The following is a 17,259-nucleotide window of genomic DNA, read 5'->3' on the forward strand; positions in this document are numbered from 1 at the left end:
AAATAAAGTCTATATACACTGAGTGGCCAGATTATTATGACCACCTGACGTTTGTACGCAAATTAGCTGTACAGTGCATCGTATGGGATATGGAAGCCGAAGGCCTGTTTGAACACCTTTGCTGTCTGCAGTTACCAAGATAAAACGTTTCCAATTTGCACAGGAACACAAGGATTGGACAGTCGAGCATTGGAAAAAAGTCATGTGGTCCAATGAATCACGTTTCCAGTTGCATCATGCAGATGGCAGGGTGAGAATTTGGCGGAAACAGCATGAAAGCATGCACCCCACATGCATGAGTACAACCCTTCAAGCTGGTTGGGGCAGTGTTATGGTTTGGGGCATGTTTTCCTGGCATGATTTGGGCCCTTTAATTCGTGTGGAACAATGTCTGAATAGCACAACATACCTAAGTATTGTTGCTGATCAAGTTCATCCTTTCATGTTGATGGCGTATCCCAATGGAGATGGCTTCTTCCAACAAGACAATGCGCCATGCCACGGTGCTCGTATTGTGCAGGAGCGGTTTCAAGAACATGAGGGAAACTTTACCTTGCTTAGGTGGCCCCACAATCACCAGATCTCAGTCCAATTGAGCATTTGTGAGATGAAGTTAAAGGAGCCATCAGGCAGCTGGTTCCACAACCATCAAATTTCACAGAACTGGACAGTGCTATTCATCAGGCATGGTGTCAGATTCCTCGCATCACCTTTCAACATCTCGTGGAGTCAATGCCAAGAAGAATCGCCGCAGTATTGAAGGCAAAAGGCGGCCCAACGCAGTACTGATGGGGTGGTCATAATAATCTGGCCACTCAGTGTATATATAAAGATTAGTAATCCCAAATGAAAGGGAACCCCTAGTGCAGTGTTCGGCAAACTGCGGCTCGCGAGCCACATGCGGCTCTTTGGCCCCTTGAGTGTGGGTGGCTCTTCCACAAAATACCACGTGCGGGCGCGCACATACAGTGCGATTGAAACTTTGTGGTCCATGCGCAGAAGTCGGTATTTTGTGGAAGAGCCACACTCAAGGGGCCAAAGAGCCGCATGTGGCTCGCGAGCCGCGGTTTGCCGAACACTGCCCTAGTGAAATCTTCCGTTGGCTCCTCCTTGCTTACAGGATTAAGCCTACAGTCTCTCACCAAGCCCAAGGAGCCCTCCACAATTTGACTACCCCTTCATCCATGGCCACCCCTCCCTCTGCAGTGCAGCTGAACGGAATCACTCAGGCTCCGTCAGGAATTTCAGGGCTCTGCACTGCACTCTCTTGGCCTGGAACGTTGTCCTTCCCTTGCCTGGTCAGCAAATGTTTCGAAAAAGCTTCTGCAGACGTCAATTTGGGAACACAGAGGAATGACACCAGCCCACAGCACTTGCTCTGGCAGGACCTTTCCTGTCAGTCTCCTGCACGAAGCTGAGCATACCCCGCTGTCCCCAGCCTGGTTTTCACATATGTAAACAGAAAAAATTAAATGTCAGTAGTGAAACTATTGCTCCTACAGTACCCAAGCACAGTTCCCAAACTGTGCATCAAGGCACCTTAGGGTGCCACATTAAATTCACAGGGGCACATAGAATCTTTAAAATTTGAGATGGTCAGCATCTGTTGGCTACGGAGAGAACTGCTAGTTCAAGGCAGTTCACAGTTTCATCATTAGGCTGTGCTACATTCTTTTGAATGTCCTCTTTGAGAACCTGCGTTTTTAGCGGTCGCTGTGATAAAAAGCAAATAGAAGTCAGTGTGCAACAGGAAATGAGATGGTGGTTTCCAATCTGATTAGAGAGTGTGACATGTTTTTCAGTGCCCAACAAGCAGACGATCCCTCTAGTTATTGTAGTTATTTAAGAAATAAATAAAATATTGTTTCATTTATATACAGTATTTTTTAAATGACAACTGGCTTGGTAAGACAAATTCTTATTGATTCAACTACTTAATAAATCAAACTGTGAGGTATTGCTTTTGGGTTAGGGGCTCTTATGAAAAAAATTACTGAGACACTAATGGTGGGGGTAAGTGTGAGCTGAGAAAGTTTGGGAACCCCTGGTCTAAGAAATCCTCCAATCTAGGACACATAAAAAACCCTGCAGGCTGTGAAATAAAGTTAGTGGGTTATAACCAGCATTTTTTCTCATTAATAAAATAGAATGGTAAATAGAACACATTGCATATAGCAAGAGTATTACTGTATAAAACTTATGGTCACTGTATACATACAAATGAGCATAGGTATCTTAGGTCACAATGTCAAATGTCTATTTCTTGTTTGGGTTCTAATTTAAAAGTTTGGAAAACCACTAAGACCCTAAACTCCTTATTTTACGGGTGAGAAAACAGCCCGGAGAGTGAGAGATGATTATTGCAAATCATAGCCAGCCACTAGTTGAGTGCCGGGCTCTGGACTGAGCCCTGCTAGGCTGGGTGTCCACTCTCACAGGCACCCTCCCAAGGCAGGCCTCATTCTGCCTGCTAGAGGTGTGGTTACTCAGAGTCACAGAGCTACAGCGGTGAGGGATCAGGTACCCTCACTTTGGTCCCAATACCCATTTGCACCACACAAATGCAACCAGCCATACCTAGAACAAAACGGTTTTAATCAATTGCGTCACCCTCACTCTCCTGGGAGCGGAGCAACAAAAAGGCTCGGCTCCTGCCCCCAGAGAACAGTAAGGCTTATGTGTCTCTCCACACTGCAGGGCCAGGGCCGGACAGGCAGGGCACAGTGGGGGAGGGAGGGAGGAAGGGTGGGTGGAAAGCAGGGAGAGAGGAAATGGTGGGCAGCTCGAACACAGGAAAGCAAGGGGGCCCCTGCTGGTCTGTGGGCCCAGGGCCCAGCCCCAATACTCCTGGCTTTTCCCTCCTTGGCTGGAGAAAGGTCATGAAGAAGAGACGGGGGAGCAAGTCCCAGCAGCAGGAGGAGCAGCAGCTGTTTCCTTCGCCAATAAATAGACTTCATTACCAAGGAGAAGAGAGGGGTGGAAAGAGGGAGGGGGTGGGAGGGTGGGAGAGAAGCTGCCACCTGTGTTGCTGGGATTAAAGCAATGACGAGATAGTGCCAGACCCCCCACCACTATCCTCACCCCCCTGTCTTCTTAAAACTGTGAAAAAGCTTTTAACGTGGCCCTCCTGTCTCCAGGGCTGCTCTGAGGCCTGAGAGGAGGCACCTGGCAGAGACAGGGGCGGAGGGAGGGAGAACAAGAAGGGGGGCTGCTTCTCCCCAGAGGCTGCAGCTGGAGGGCTGGAGCCAAGTAAGCACTGAGGGGAGGGAGGAGGGAGGGGGAGGAAGGATGAACCAACTCCTAGGAGCAGCTCCTGAGCTGAGCGCCAAGGAGGCAGAGAGAGGGGGGCTTGGTGAGTGGTGGGGTGACCGCTGCATCCAGTGTAAAGCTTGGGGCTGCTGAGGAGGGAGGGGACTGAGTTAGGACTTTCCCATCTGAGTGGCTCAGGAGACTCCCCCTCCCCCCCTCAGAGCAGAGGGGACGGAGAAAAGCCATCACTTCTTTGGTCTTTGTGGCGGCTCTGCATGTGGGTGAGAGGAAGGGGAGCAAGGGCAAGAAGGGCCCTTAGCAGGGAGCCCGCCTCAGCAAGAGCAGGCCTGGCTGGGAGCTCTGGCAGAAAGGTCACAGTGAGGCCAGGAGCGCCTGAGAGAGGAGAGGAGCCGTAGTGTGGAAGGGCTGGCAGGGGCGGGCAGGGTACAGTGTGGTGCCCCCCTCCCCCGCCAGGGTCCTCCAGGAAAGGCTGAGTACCCAGAGGTGGCCAGTGAGAGCAGGCACAGTGGCCTGGCCTTGCCCGCACCAGGTCCAGGGCTCCCATCCTTCCTTCTGCTTCCACCCTGACACAGTGGCTCTGGAGGGAGGGTGGGACCCTGTCCTTTTTCAGAGCCTTCCCTGAAGACCACGGAGGAGGGAGCTAGCCTTGCCAGTCAGGGAGCAAGAGTGGCAACAGGTCAAGGCTAGCCCTTATGGACTGGGAATTCCAATCCCCTTCCTGCTGCCAACAGAAGGGTAGGGCAGCCCTTGAAGACAGCTTCAGTCTGGCCTCCACACCTGAGGCAGGCCAGAGTCCTCCAGGGAGCTGGGAGGGGAGGTGGGGGCAAAGGGAGGGGCTTCCCCTCCTGTTCTTTTGCTCAGGGCTGGGGTCAGTCAAGGGCAATCTGCCCCAAAGTCTGAAAGCCAGCAAACTGTAGCAATCCCCACCCCCAATGCCAAACTAACAAACAAAACAGGGGAAATGAAAAAATGGGGTGGGGGAAGACAAACCAAAACAGAACCTCCTGCTCTTCTGCCCAGGGCGGAGGGTCCAGCCAGTAGCAGGGGCTGGGGACCAGGGCTAGGAGGGTCTAGCTGGGCCGGCACTGCACCTGGCCCTCGGAGCTGTCCTCATCGTCAGAGGCCCCAGCACCCCCACTGCTCAGGCCTGTGATCCGGTAGCCCATGTTGAGCAGCATCACTTCCAACGGGTCTGCGTTCATGCGCCGCTGGTTGGCCTGGGAAGCGCCCTCCATGTCCTCCACAACTCGGCCTGTGAGGTCTTCACTCTGTGGGAGAGGGACACCAGGATGTATAGGAGAGGCACACATGTGTGTAGGGGGACATACACGCAGGCTGAGCTATACATATGGAGGGGGGTGCACACCAGATGTCTGTGGGTTTATATCAGTTTGTCCATATGTATACACGGATAGAAGGAACATACACACTGGGATATGCATGGGACACCCACCAAGACACATGTGAGGGATACCCACATGGGAAGGGACACAACACCCTGAGATATATGTAAGGGGTGCACATGCTGGGATAGATACTGGGGGGAATACACACATCAGTGTATATATGGGGTGGTCTGCACCAGAAAACAATTGGTACACACCACATCAGGACATGTGCACAGGGGACCATGCATGGGTACATGTGAGGGAGAACACATACCAGCAGATGTTGGGCACACATACTGGATACCTAGGGAGGGAGGTACAGACACAACTCCCCATTCTTTGCTGTTGCCACTCCCAACAGCCCTTCCTTTATCTTTCTTTTCCTTTCTTAAGGGAGGGCCCTGTAGGCTCTCTTTAAAATTCCAAGAAAATTGACTTTGGAATTAGACACCACCTGCCTTCTGTTTTGCCAGCTGGGAAGAGGGAGGAGGTGGGACAGAGGGCCCTGGAAGCCTCAGGCTGGCCCACCTGGCTACCCGCCCTGGGAGTGGAAGGGGCCATACCGTCCTCCTAAGCAACCTTTTGAGGTGGAATGGGTCACTCCCATTCCAGTGTGGAGATAAAAACCTGGGTCAGAGATGGTTAAGTCCCTCAGGCAGTGAGTGAAGGGACCAGGATTCACGGAGGGATAGGCCTCTGCAGAGCTTCTGGGGGACATACCACAGTGTTATATGAGGGGGGTACCTAGGGAGCCTAGGGTCCCCTTTTCATGACTGGTGCTGGAGCTGGTTCCCTCCCTGCCCTGCACTTGGTTACTGTGTCCTGTATGAGAGACACATCTTCACAGCTTGCTCAAAGATATGGCCCTCAAAGCCCTGGGACTGCCCACTGTATTTGCAACTGTCAGAACTCAATGGCTCCCACCTTCATAGCCTTGAGCCCTCGAGGGAGTGCTCACCCACCCTCCGTGTGACCCATTTCCCTTTGCAACCCTCACAGGCTCAGCCGGAGGCCCTGCACAGGGTCCCTCCCTACCCTCCACCCTGCCTGGCTTCGGCCACCTTGTCTACACCCTCACCTCTGGCCGGGGATTCCACAGCCGTACAACAGGGTCGATGCCACTGGTGGCCAGAAAGCAGTAGCTGGGGTGCGGCTGCAGGCAGTTGACAATGGACTCGTCCCCCTGGAGCACGCGGACTAGGTTGGTGGTCTCCTTTTCCCAGATGAAGAAGGAGCCATCGTCAGAGCCACTGACGATGTACTGAGCGTTGCTGGCGGGGGGGTGGCAAAGGGCAGGGAGGTCAGGTGGGGTACTGCCCTACAGCCTCAAGGAGAGGCTGTGTGGCTTAGGGCAAGGGGACTAGGGAATTCTGTATCTGCTCAGCCCCCAAACTCCAAGGTCTTCACTTGACTCAGTACATGGTAGTCCTCCCCATACTGCAGAGCTCCAGTATCTGTGTAAGTGTTCTCTTAACTCAGAGCCAGGGAATGCCTGGGTCCCTCCAAGTTACTACCCCAAACTACACCCTAAGCTCCTTGGGGGCCAGGATCGGGTCGTGTGTCTCGGAACACCCTAAGCCTTCCTTCAGTGGTCCTGCCTTCCTGGATTGAGACTCCACATTCTACACACTGTGGACAGTTAGGGGGATCTTGGTGGAGATTCTCTATCCATGTTCCTGTGTCTTACCTACCAAAGAAAGTGCAACATTTACAAAGGAGGGGTGGAGTGATGGTGTGTGGGCAAGCTGTCCCTCAGTACCTGGGGCACGGCTCTGACCATGATAGGTGTGCCAAGACTACCAGCCTCTGAAGGCCCTTGCCTCAGACCTCCAGCAGAAGGAGGCTCCAAACACCCAGATTAAAGAAACCAAGCTCCGCACATGGAGGCAGAAGGAGGAGGAGGTGGGAGACGGAGGAACAGTGCAGCTACTGCATTGGATGCTCTTATGAATTACCTCATCAGTCCTCCTCACTGTGGCTCCATGAGTGGGGGTTAGGGTTTTATTTTACATATAAAGAAACTGAGGCCCACAGAGGTGAAGCCATTTGCCCCAGGGTACAGAGGCAGAGCTGGGATTTGAGACTTTTCTAGAGGAAGTATACCCTCACGCCCCCCAACCTCCTACTGCCCGATCAGGCTGTGCCCTGCTCCTCTTCAAGGCCTCAGACCTGCCAAAGAAATTGGCCTCCTTGATATCCGTGGTGGTGTTGCAGTGGCCACAATAGCGGAACTGGTAGTCGTAGCTTCGTTCCCGCAGCACCATCTCATCTTCTGAGATGGAGTCCTTGCGGCTGGTGCTGCGGAGGCGGACTGGGCCACCGCCACCACCAGCTCCCTTCTTCTCCTCTGGGGGCAGAGAGCAAGGAAAGGTGAGGGTCCAGTCCCTCTCTCATCTTCCCCCTCCCTTAATCCTGTTTTCAGCCCAAGTACTTGCAATGTAGACTACCGCCCTCTACCCCTACCCTAGAAAACTGGGAACGATCGTGGGAGAGAAGCTTCTTTGGACCCAGTCCTTGATATTAAAAACGAGACCTCTGATGCCCCAAGGATGCACAGGCGCAAGGTGTTTCTGTGGAGGTGAGAGGCAGGGAGGGGTGGGTGAAGCACTACCAAGAAAGCTTGAAGGGATGATTTTTCTAAACAGATCCGTAGTTCTGAAGGCAGTGAGGTCCAAGCCCTTCCTTTCTAGAAGACAAGCTATCATGGATCCCAACTGAGGCTCTGATGGATTAAGGGCCTTGGGTAAAGCCACACCAATGTTCTCAGTGCCTTAAAAGTGCCTTGTCCCTGCCTGCTTCAGGGCCTTTGCATGTGCTGGTCCCTATGCCAGGAACTATTCATCTCCCATAGCTACACTTTGTATCTAGTTAACTCTTCCTTCTCACCCTTGAGATCTCAGCTTAAATGTTTCTCCCTCAAGAACCCCAGACTGCCGCCAAGCCCTCCCTCATACACCTATGCCATATCAGGCCCCATGGCACTCATCCCACTCTTAGTTTCTCCTTCATCCCTTGGTTCCATCCCTGGGCTATAAGCTCCATGGATGCAGAAATCCCATCTGACTTGTTCACAGCTGTATTCCCAGGACATAGCACAGTGCCTGGTACATGGTAAATGCTTGATAACTTCAAACAAATGAATCACTGGCATGACTAATAAATTGCAAAGGAGAGAGGTCGAGTCCATGTCTGCCTCCAGTGAGCTCACCTTTCATGTTTATAGACCACACTACAATCACCCAGCTTGCTCTCCACAGCTAGTGGGGTGAGCTGAGCAGGGCTTCAGTGCTCTCTGTGCACGTAAGGCAGCAGGTTCAGAGGCTGTGCTTTGCCCAAGGTCACATGGTCACCACATGGCAGAGCTGAGATTGGAACCCGAGGCTCCGCACCCTGCAGCCAAGGCATTTCCACTGTCCTCTGCTGCTGTCTCTGTTGCAAGTGTGCCAGTGGGAACAAGCACAACCCTGGCAGCTGCCCCTCACTCAGATGCCCAAAGCCCTGTCTGTGAGGGTGTGAGAGTGTCCTGCAACCCACACGTCCTGACCGGGCTCGGCCTACTCTTATCCCGGGTCCCAGGCACTACCCCAGGTAGGCTATTGCTAATCCTCATAGAACCTGAATGGGAAGTGCTTCCTTCCTCATTTTCAGATCAGGAAATTGAGTCTCAAAGAGACCAAGTGAGTGTCTCAAGGTCACATGGTTTCTGAATCAGCATCTGAACCCAGGCCTCTCTAACCCCAGAACCAGGTTCTCTCCAGAATGTCATGCAGCACCTCAAATAGAAAGAGTGCCGGCCCCTCCTGGGTGCCCACTCACCACCGTCGTTTTTGGAGAAGAGGGCGGCCGTAATGTCACGGCCCAAGGCATCACAAGCGCTGCTGTGGGCCTGCTCCGGGAACTTTCCTTTGAAGTCGTCCAGGCACTCCAGGGCCTCAGCCACATACTTGAGCTCAAAGAGGCAGCGGGCCAGGCGGAAGTGTGCCTTCAGATGGCATGGGTTTAGGGAGATGGCCTTGAGACAGTCTCTCAGAGCATCGTAGTGGTCACCATCCCTGGATAAAAGAGTGTGGCTTGGAGGTGGGGCCACATGGCAAGCAAAGAATCATCCTCACTCAGTCCCCACTTTCTGTGACCACCCCAGCCCATCTCTGACAGATCTCAGAGCAAGGCTACTTGGGCATGAAGAGAGTCTTGGCTCAGCCCAGAAGACCAAGTATGTTAAGGAGGCAGGCAAGCCAGGAACCCTGAGGTCTTGGGGGTGGGGTGGGAGGTGAGTGTATGGCAAAAGCCAGTGTCAGGCTGCCCTCTGCTGGACATAGCATGCACCTGCGTACCCGTTCACCTCAGGCACCCGCAGCTCTGCAGCAGAAGGCCTGGCATCTTGCCCATCTCAGGCTCCCCAAGCCCTCCTTTCCTCTTCCTCCATGCACCTCCTCAAATCTCCCTGACTGGCCTTCAAAGCCATGTCCAAGGCAGGGAGCCCTCAAGGACACTTCTGGGGTCTGGGGAAGCCAGAAGTGCCAGGCGGGAGACTTAGGGTCTGACCAGCAGGCAGTAAGCCCTCCGCCAGACCCCCTCTGTCCTGGCTGACTGATCCACAGCAGCTGTGGCCTCTACCTCCTAGGGCTGGAGGATGGGGCCTGACAGACTGGCAGCGTCAGCTTTCTGGAAGCTAATGGTGGTGGTGGTGGGTGGGGTGGGGAGGGCTGGCGGCATTCACACCAGGAGCTCCAAATCGTCACCACTCACTTCTCCAACCTCTTGAAGCACGGGTGAAGGGAAGTGGAAACGTTTCTTTGTGGAGGAGTGAGAGGGGCGGGGTCAAAGGAGAAGCCCCTCCTCCCACCCTGTGCCAGAATATAAGATACACACTCCCCAACACCCATAGACGGTTCCCACCTCTCATCTGGAGAGCCAGATGGATCACAGGAGCCACTTCTCCTTTGGGAGCTATTTTATTCCCTTCTGGGCTTAAGACTCAGCTATGCCAAGCAGCACTCCCAGAGCTGGTGGCTCCTCCACCGAGGCTCAGCTCACAAGCCTCGTGCACAGGGCCAAAGCAGGCCCGACATGGGAACGTCCTCCTGACCCTTCTCTCCTACAGCACTCAGGGGAGCATCCATCCTTTGCAGGAGCCATGCTCAGACCAAGAACAAGCAGCCCAGCCAGTGTGGGGCAGGAAGGAGACCGAGTGCTTCCATGGCGTGGCCAGTGTCAGAACCAGTGCCTGTGATGAGGGAGCCGGCGCTGCTTAGAAACCAATTACCGCCTGCAAGGTGCCCCTCAGAGCTCCTGGGGAGAGCCAGCCAGAGACCAGCCAGGAGCCAGAGGGCGACAGCTCCCACTGCATCCAGGAGCAGATGGCAGCCCTGGGGAGCCTGCCCTGGACAGAATGTGACATTCTAGGGGTCACTGGCAGGCATGTGAGAGAGAATGAGGAGCGCGCAGCCTGGCCCCAGGGCTCACCCATCCAGACGAACTGCCAGATCAATCTCCCTGAAAGGACAGCCCTCAGCACATCCCTCTTCTGCTCAAATCTCTTCAGTAGCTGCCCATCATCCACTGAATTGAGGCCAAAACACAGCCACTGCCCTGCATTCCAAGTCCTTCCCAGGCCAGCCCCAGGCTACCTCACAGACTCATCTCCTGCCAGTCCCTTCCCGAACCCTCTGCTCCAGCCAAATGGATTTGTTGTTCTGCAAATAAGCTCTTCAGTCAGTCCCCCACCCCCAAGCCTTTGTTCATACCATTTCATCTCCCTGGGAATGTCCTTCCCCCACAGTCCCCTCCTCCTTTTCATCTCCTTGTCTAAGCCTGCCCACCCTTAAAGCCCATTCAGCACCACATCTTCCCGATGCTTTCCTGATTGATGCCGAACTAAAGCGACCCAACTTTTTTTTGAATGGTCAGACCATTCAAAAAGACCTACTGCTTTCTGCCTCTCTGATGACAGACCATGTCCCTGTCTTTGTTCCCTGTCCAGAGGCTGGGCACTCCGGAGCACAAGAACTTAAAGTGGCAACTTTGTGTCCCTAGTACCTAGTGCCTGGTAGGAGCTCAGAGAACATGTTGAGGGCACCCATGGGTTGGGAATTTATCAGCCTCTCTTAGCAAGAATGCAGGAGTGAAACAGCTCTCAGGCTAGAGCCTGGATGAGGACCCACCAAACTGCTGGGACAGTGTGGTGAAACACCTCAGGATGGCTCTCGAACAGTCATCGCCTGGATTTGGCTGCCATCTGAGCCCTGGCAAGCTCCTGATGCCTAAGCTAAGGCCTGTGGGGTAGCACCTTCCCAAACCCCCACCCACCATCCTGCTGACTTGGGTGGGTTTCTTAAGCTTCCCTCTCTGGCCTGCCTAGTTGCAGCCAGACGATGGCACACCAGCTGGCCTGTCTGTCTGGGCAGAGCCGACGGATGCCAGACGGAGCAGAAATGGCTGTGGGCCCAGCTCTATCCATCTCTAGTCCTGGCCCTGGCTGGGGGATGGGGTCTGCCTGTCTGCTTGCCTGCTGGTGCTGCAGGCAGAAAGGGCTGGGGGCCCTGAGGATCCCCAAAGATAAAAGGGTACTTTAAGATAGGGACTTACTCCTTTATCACTGGCCACTACAACCCAACATGACCCACAGCCAGCTTCAGATATCTGGGATCTTGTTTGTGCTTGGTCCAAAGGGTTTAAGAGCCAGGAAAGCATTCCCCAAGGTCAAGGAGTGGCAGAATCATTTTAGACAAATATTAACTGAATTCACCAAACACCTCATTTCCATCTAGCAAGATTCAGCTGCTCCTTCAAAGTCTAACTCCAGGCCCAACTCTCCAACAGCTGGGACTAACCATTCTCTCAGTTCCTACTTCCCTGTGACCACAGCACTTCATAACAAAGCACCACATTGAAGCTACTTGTGTGCATATTCCACTTAACTGTGAGCTTCCCTGGTGCTTGAGACACACTGACTAACGGGTCGGGTGTCTGCCCACCCCCAGCCTAGCCAAGGGGAGGAGAGGCCTGGGCCCAAGAAGCCTTAAGAGGCTGCGGGATGCCACTACCACCACCCAGGGCTCTATCAGGCCCATTGCCTTCGTCCCTTGCCCTGGCCCAGACCCACTCACCACTTGCGCTTCATGTAGGCAGCAGCTCGGTTCCCATAGAGCATGGCATTGTGAGGGGCCCTCTGCACAGCCTTGCTGTAAAGCTGAATGGCCTGGGTCCACTGCTGGCAGGCGAAAGCCTCATTGGCTTGCTGTTTCACACGCTCCAGGTATGGGGGCAGCTCTACCTGGGGACTATGGAGGAGGCAGAGCCAAGTCAGGCCAGTCAAAGAAGATCAGAGCAGACCCTCAGGAAGTCTGTAGCCCTGTCTGAGGGTCACCCAGGCTTTTTTGGCCTTTGGGATGTGCACTATCATCTAGAAGAGGGGACCACTCCTATCCTTGGCCTGAGTTACTGTGACAGGTAATGGGTACAATTCCAGATACTCTGAGCCAGTAAACAAACAACTGAGGCATAAATGAAGCGGTCCGAGACAGGTTTAAGGCAATTTTTAACCGAACTCCTGGGCATGATAGTAGCTGACCCCACCTGTCTCTACACTGAGCTGAACCCTGTGACCACCCAAGTCCCTCCCATGGATCTCTCTAGAAAGAATTCTGTTTCTCTCAAGGGCTAGAGGACTTGAAAACCTCCGTATCCGAAGCCCAGCACAGGACCTGACAGAGAACCAAGGTCAGAAGATGCTATGGGATGGAGAAAAATATAATAGGAGAGGCCCATCTGTGTGGGGCCCTTTAGGAAGGAACTCAGTGAAACGAGGCACTTAGCTTCTGGGTCCCCTGACTACAGCTTCTGGTCCAAGAGACCAGCGTTTCAGTCTGAGCATGACTGGAGTCCTACCAGGTATGAGTGGCACTGGGACCATTAATCACCCTCCAGAAAATTATTTGCCCCAGTCCTCTGACTCTGGAGTATGTGCCTGGGTGGGGGTCAGGAGGAAGGGTTATAAGACATACTCCTCCCTCTAGGCTATAGATGTTATTGGGGCTGGGAGGATTGGACAAGTGAGCTGGCCTCACCTCACATGTCCCCTACTCTCTGGCAGCCGGAAGCCATTGCTGTGAAGGTGCAGGCCATTGGACACGCCGTTGGACACACCATTGGTGGACATCTTGCCATTCTGAACTTCTGGCAGGGGATGGGGAGAAAGGAATAGCAACAACTCAGGAAGAGGTCCTCATATCTCCTTGGCAGCCCTCCAGCTTCCATCACAGGGTCTGTTGGTTTCATTGTGAGGCCATCCTGCCAGGGTAAGATCTATTCCCAGAAAGCAAGTTTTTGCAGAGCGGCAGGCAAGAGCATTAAAAAAACAACAACCATGTGCGCCCTCTGCTGGCTGAAGAGGGACACAGCTTCAACTTGGCATTACCCTTAGCTGGGGTTGGGGATGGAAGCAGGAGTTGGGGGTGCAGACGTGTCTAAATAAACTTTAGGCTCCAGTAAGAAATCAATGAGGAGACTGATCTAGGACAATAAGGGAAGGGAAACTATATCAGGTCCTCAAGAGCCAACCATGGAAAGAACTTGTTTTTTCAGAGGGAAGTGGAAGGGCTGTGGCACAAATCCCTTTTGACAGATTTCTGCGACCGATTGTTATCTTCTTTTTTACTGTACAGGTAGTGTATTTCAGAAAATCTACTCCTTTGCAGGATCGCAGCCACAGCCCAAGGTAAGGGGAAGGTTTCTTAGCAGAGGTGGCACACACTCAAGCTCCCCAGCAGGTACTCTAAAGGACACCCCAAGGGAGAACTTACCCCCTGAGGAGTGGCATTTTCTAGGCAAGAGGAACGTGTATGGCCGCTGCTTGTAAGTCAGGTCAAACAAATAGACCTAGAGGGGAGGGGTCAAGAAGAAATGGAGGCTGTGAGGTAAGCATGTGGCTGAGCCAGGCCCGGGTGCCTCTCAGGAACACAGTGAGTGTTGAGCAGGGAACCACTGAGCCAGGCTGGACGGGGTTTCTATGGAGCAACCCTTAGTCAGGAAAGTCTTCCTAGTTCCTGCTGGAAATATTGTCATTAGTTAGAATCACATGTTTAAGTTGAAAAGGTCCTCAGAGGTCACAAAGTGAAATGTCTCGTTTTACAGATGGGAAAACTGAAGCCTGAAAAGAGAAGCAATTTCCCTAAAATAACACTGCTAGTTACTTCCCTCAGTAAATATTGTCTATTATTACTTAACATTTATTGACTTCCCCTTCTTTGCTCCAGGAACTTTAGTTGTTTTATATGACACCTGATTTTGTCCTAGAAACCCTCCCAGGAAGAGGTACAATTATCATCATCCCCTTTATATATGAAGAAATGTACACTCAGAGTTTACTTTATCCAGGGCCATAAAAGCAGCATGTGACACAGCCAGGACCCAAAACCAAGCTCTTAACCACTCTGCTAGACTGCCTCTCCACTCATCCTTATGTTACCTTTAGGCCAGATGATGGCTCAGCAATCTGAAGCCAGAGTTCTATTCTGAACTCGGGCACTACTTATTCTCCACCCCACTTCTTCTGTACAAAATCATACCTTACCTTGTAATGTCATCAATTGTTTCACTTGCTGTGTCTCCTCTGTTAGCCTGGGATGGATTATATTTGCATTTGTCTCCCTCATATTTATGATAACGCTAGTCCCAGAATGTGTTCAGTATTTGTAAAATAAATGAATTTATGCCAGGCTTAATAAATATCCTGACTGAGAACATGGAAACAAAAGGTTTAGCAACCTGCCATTATCAAAGAACACTTCCCAAAGCTGGCCCTAAACCAGAGCCTGGCTGCATGTGTGAACCCCAAGATCTCCTCCTGGAAAAACAGTAGATGAGGAAACCAAGGCTCAGAAAAAAGAGACTTGTTCCAAGTCACAGTACACAGCTAGTAAACAGAAGGTCAGCATTTCAAGATAGGTCTGTCAGTTCTAAAACTTATGCTCAAATAAAAAAGACCAGGCTAGGGCACCTGTCTGGGAATTCCAATGATACTATGTCATTCCCACACTTCACTATAATGGCATTTACAATAAGGTTTCTTGTCTGCATCACGGACGTGAGGTACACAGCCCTGGCTGCTGGGTATGGGGTGGTGCTGGGGCAGAGCCAACTTGGTCAGTCGTACATACCTGCTCCCCTCCCATGTTGACCAGCAGCTCTGTGCCACTGGGGCTGAAGGTCACATAGGTGGCAACCAGCACTCTCAGACGGTTGTTGTAGTCAGGCAGCTTCACTGGCAGATGACCTGCAGGGAATAGTCCAGTCATTCTAGTGTGAGGCTCCCAGGACCCCAAAAAGGGGTCAGAGAGTTGTGTGAAATCAGCCGTATCAATGATGATAGCAATCATCTTCATCATAAAAACCGCAACAAGTGTTAAGCCCTTACCATATGGGCTGGGCTACTTTATGTGCTTTCTATCATTTGGTCATTACAACCCTATTTTATAGAAAAGAAATTAAGATCCATGAAGGGTCAATAATTTGCCAAAGGTCATATGATGGCTGGTTAATGGCAGTCAGAATTAAAGCCCAAGTATGTTGAACTCTCAAACTTTTGCTCTTGACCACTGTGCCACACCACCTGCCTGCACGCCTCAGAGTGAGCCAGCACCCAGCCAAGAGTTTGGGGCCAGAACTGGGCTGAGACCTACCTGCTACGTAATACTGGGCTGCACCATCCGGAAGGGGCTTCTGCCGGTCACAGAAAGTGTGCACGCCTGCAGAAGGGCTCTGCTTCATGCTCTTTCTGGTGGAAAGGAAAACCACATAGGTTACCATGCCTAGCACTACCCTGGCTAGATTAGACCACATTCCTAGAGGAAAACCCAAGTTTGTATCCCTGAGAGAAACAGAAAGTACCTTTCTCCTGTATGTCCACCAACTAAACGGCTGTGGACACATACATTACAGTGCTTAACAAATAGATCCTGCCAACTGTCTTGGTCCTCATGACCACCCCATTATCCTCATTTTACAGATGAGCTAGAGCTCAAGGCCTAATCCAAGCCATGCAGCATGTGAGGAGCAACAGAAGTCGCCCAAACCCGTGAATCAAAGTAAAGCAGCCACACGTTCCTGCACCTCTCCCAAGAGTCCATAAAACCCAGGCTGGCAAAGCCGCTCAGGTCTGGGACTTCGGTGGAGGTTCTAGTATATCCTACCTTTGTTTTTGAAAAAAACAAAACAAAAAACAAAATGAACTTACATATACATGAAAGCAACGCACATATAAGGTTATAACTCTATACAAACAGTCATAGTAAAAGAACAAGCAGCAAGTATTATACATAGTGATTTCTTTCAGGTGATGGATTATGGGGAATTTTTAAATTATACTTTTCATATTTCCAAAACAAGCATAAATTAAAGTTTAAAAAAAATCACACAAATTAACCTGTATAATTTTGTTAGCCAGTTTCACCCCAATAAATTCAATAAGAAGGGAAGAAAATTTTTTTTAAATCACAAAAATTAAAAAACCCACCTCCAAAAGAAGACGGCATGGCAATGAGGGAAAGAGGCAGCAGGGACTTGCCCACAGGAGGCTGAGCTGTTCATACCTGTGGTTATGGATCATGCGAATATCGTAGAGCCTCACAAAGGGCCCACTGGCCCCGACCGCCAGACAGTTGTTGTCCTGGGGGTTGACAGTGAGGCACTTGGCCTCCACCAGCTGGCCACAGTACTCTGTCAGGTCAATCAGCACTTCCGAGTGTTTGCTGTTCTCCCGAAGGTCATACTGTCTGTGAGAGAGGACAGAGTTAGGGGACTGGGGCCTGGGTCCCTGTGTTAAAGGCAGAGAAGAAGCCAAGGCCTGGTTATGCAAGGTGAGTGGGAGGGGCTCTGGACCAGTTTGTAAGAATGTCAAAAACCACTCTCATTTCTTCAGTGCCCCTTGTGTGCCAGGCCCTGTAGCAGTCTTCTATCAGTGCTTTATTCTAACATAACTCAAGGTAAACACTACTGTACCTTAAAAAACAAAACAAAACCCAAAAACATGTCCGTATTATTGCTAAGTCCTATTACTACTGATTACTAACACTTAGTGAGAAATTGCTTTGTGTCCAGTATTGTCCCTCAGTGTTGCACATGTATTACCTAATTAAAACCTCACACCATCCCTTGGTACCATTAGAACACTGATGTTCAAAGCAGTTAAATAACCTGCCTGGGACAATACTGCTACTAAATGTAGAGCTGGGATAGCTTCCTCAGACTGCTCTGCTCCTTACTTCTAATTCTTATTGTAAATCTAGTAGGAAACAAAAGAAGTATGGAGGTGGCAAAAAAGAGAATGTGGAGATCATCTAAGAGCTACCTAGAAACGCCAAATGCCAACAGAAGCCCAAGAGTCTCATCCAGGTAGGTGGCAAAGGTCATGACAAACATCTACCTGGCAGCAATACACACCCCTCATTGCAACCCGGGGAGCTGTTCTGCTGCCACTACACAGGCACATGCAATGACCTCATCACTGTTTGCCTTACCTTTCTAAGCTAACTCTCCAGCTCAAAACTGCAGTGATTCCTCAATATTTTCAGCATGAATGTACTTTTAGCTTACATTTTCC

General features: G+C 51.5%; 1 protein-coding gene across 1 annotated transcript in view; it reads right to left on the minus strand.

Moving 5' to 3' along the window:
• Positions 1-2,578: 2,578 nt before the first annotated feature.
• The window catches only part of WDTC1 (WD and tetratricopeptide repeats 1), a 50,202-nt gene continuing 35,521 nt past the window's right edge, over positions 2,579-17,259 (minus strand). The window contains exons 7-16 of the mRNA XM_081088340.1: positions 16,250-16,432; positions 15,341-15,435; positions 14,819-14,934; positions 13,463-13,538; positions 12,728-12,836; positions 11,768-11,941; positions 8,475-8,710; positions 6,828-7,005; positions 5,737-5,929; positions 2,579-4,538 (exon numbers count right to left, since the gene is read on the minus strand). Coding sequence (XP_080944466.1) covers positions 4,341-4,538; positions 5,737-5,929; positions 6,828-7,005; positions 8,475-8,710; positions 11,768-11,941; positions 12,728-12,836; positions 13,463-13,538; positions 14,819-14,934; positions 15,341-15,435; positions 16,250-16,432 — 1,558 coding nt within the window. The 3' untranslated portion in view covers positions 2,579-4,340. The remainder of the gene's footprint in view (positions 4,539-5,736; positions 5,930-6,827; positions 7,006-8,474; positions 8,711-11,767; positions 11,942-12,727; positions 12,837-13,462; positions 13,539-14,818; positions 14,935-15,340; positions 15,436-16,249; positions 16,433-17,259) is intronic.

The sequence above is a fragment of the Myotis nattereri genome, assembly GCF_964212035.1.
Source record: "Myotis nattereri genome assembly, chromosome: 3".
In the NCBI taxonomy this organism is placed as follows: Eukaryota; Metazoa; Chordata; class Mammalia; order Chiroptera; family Vespertilionidae; genus Myotis; species Myotis nattereri.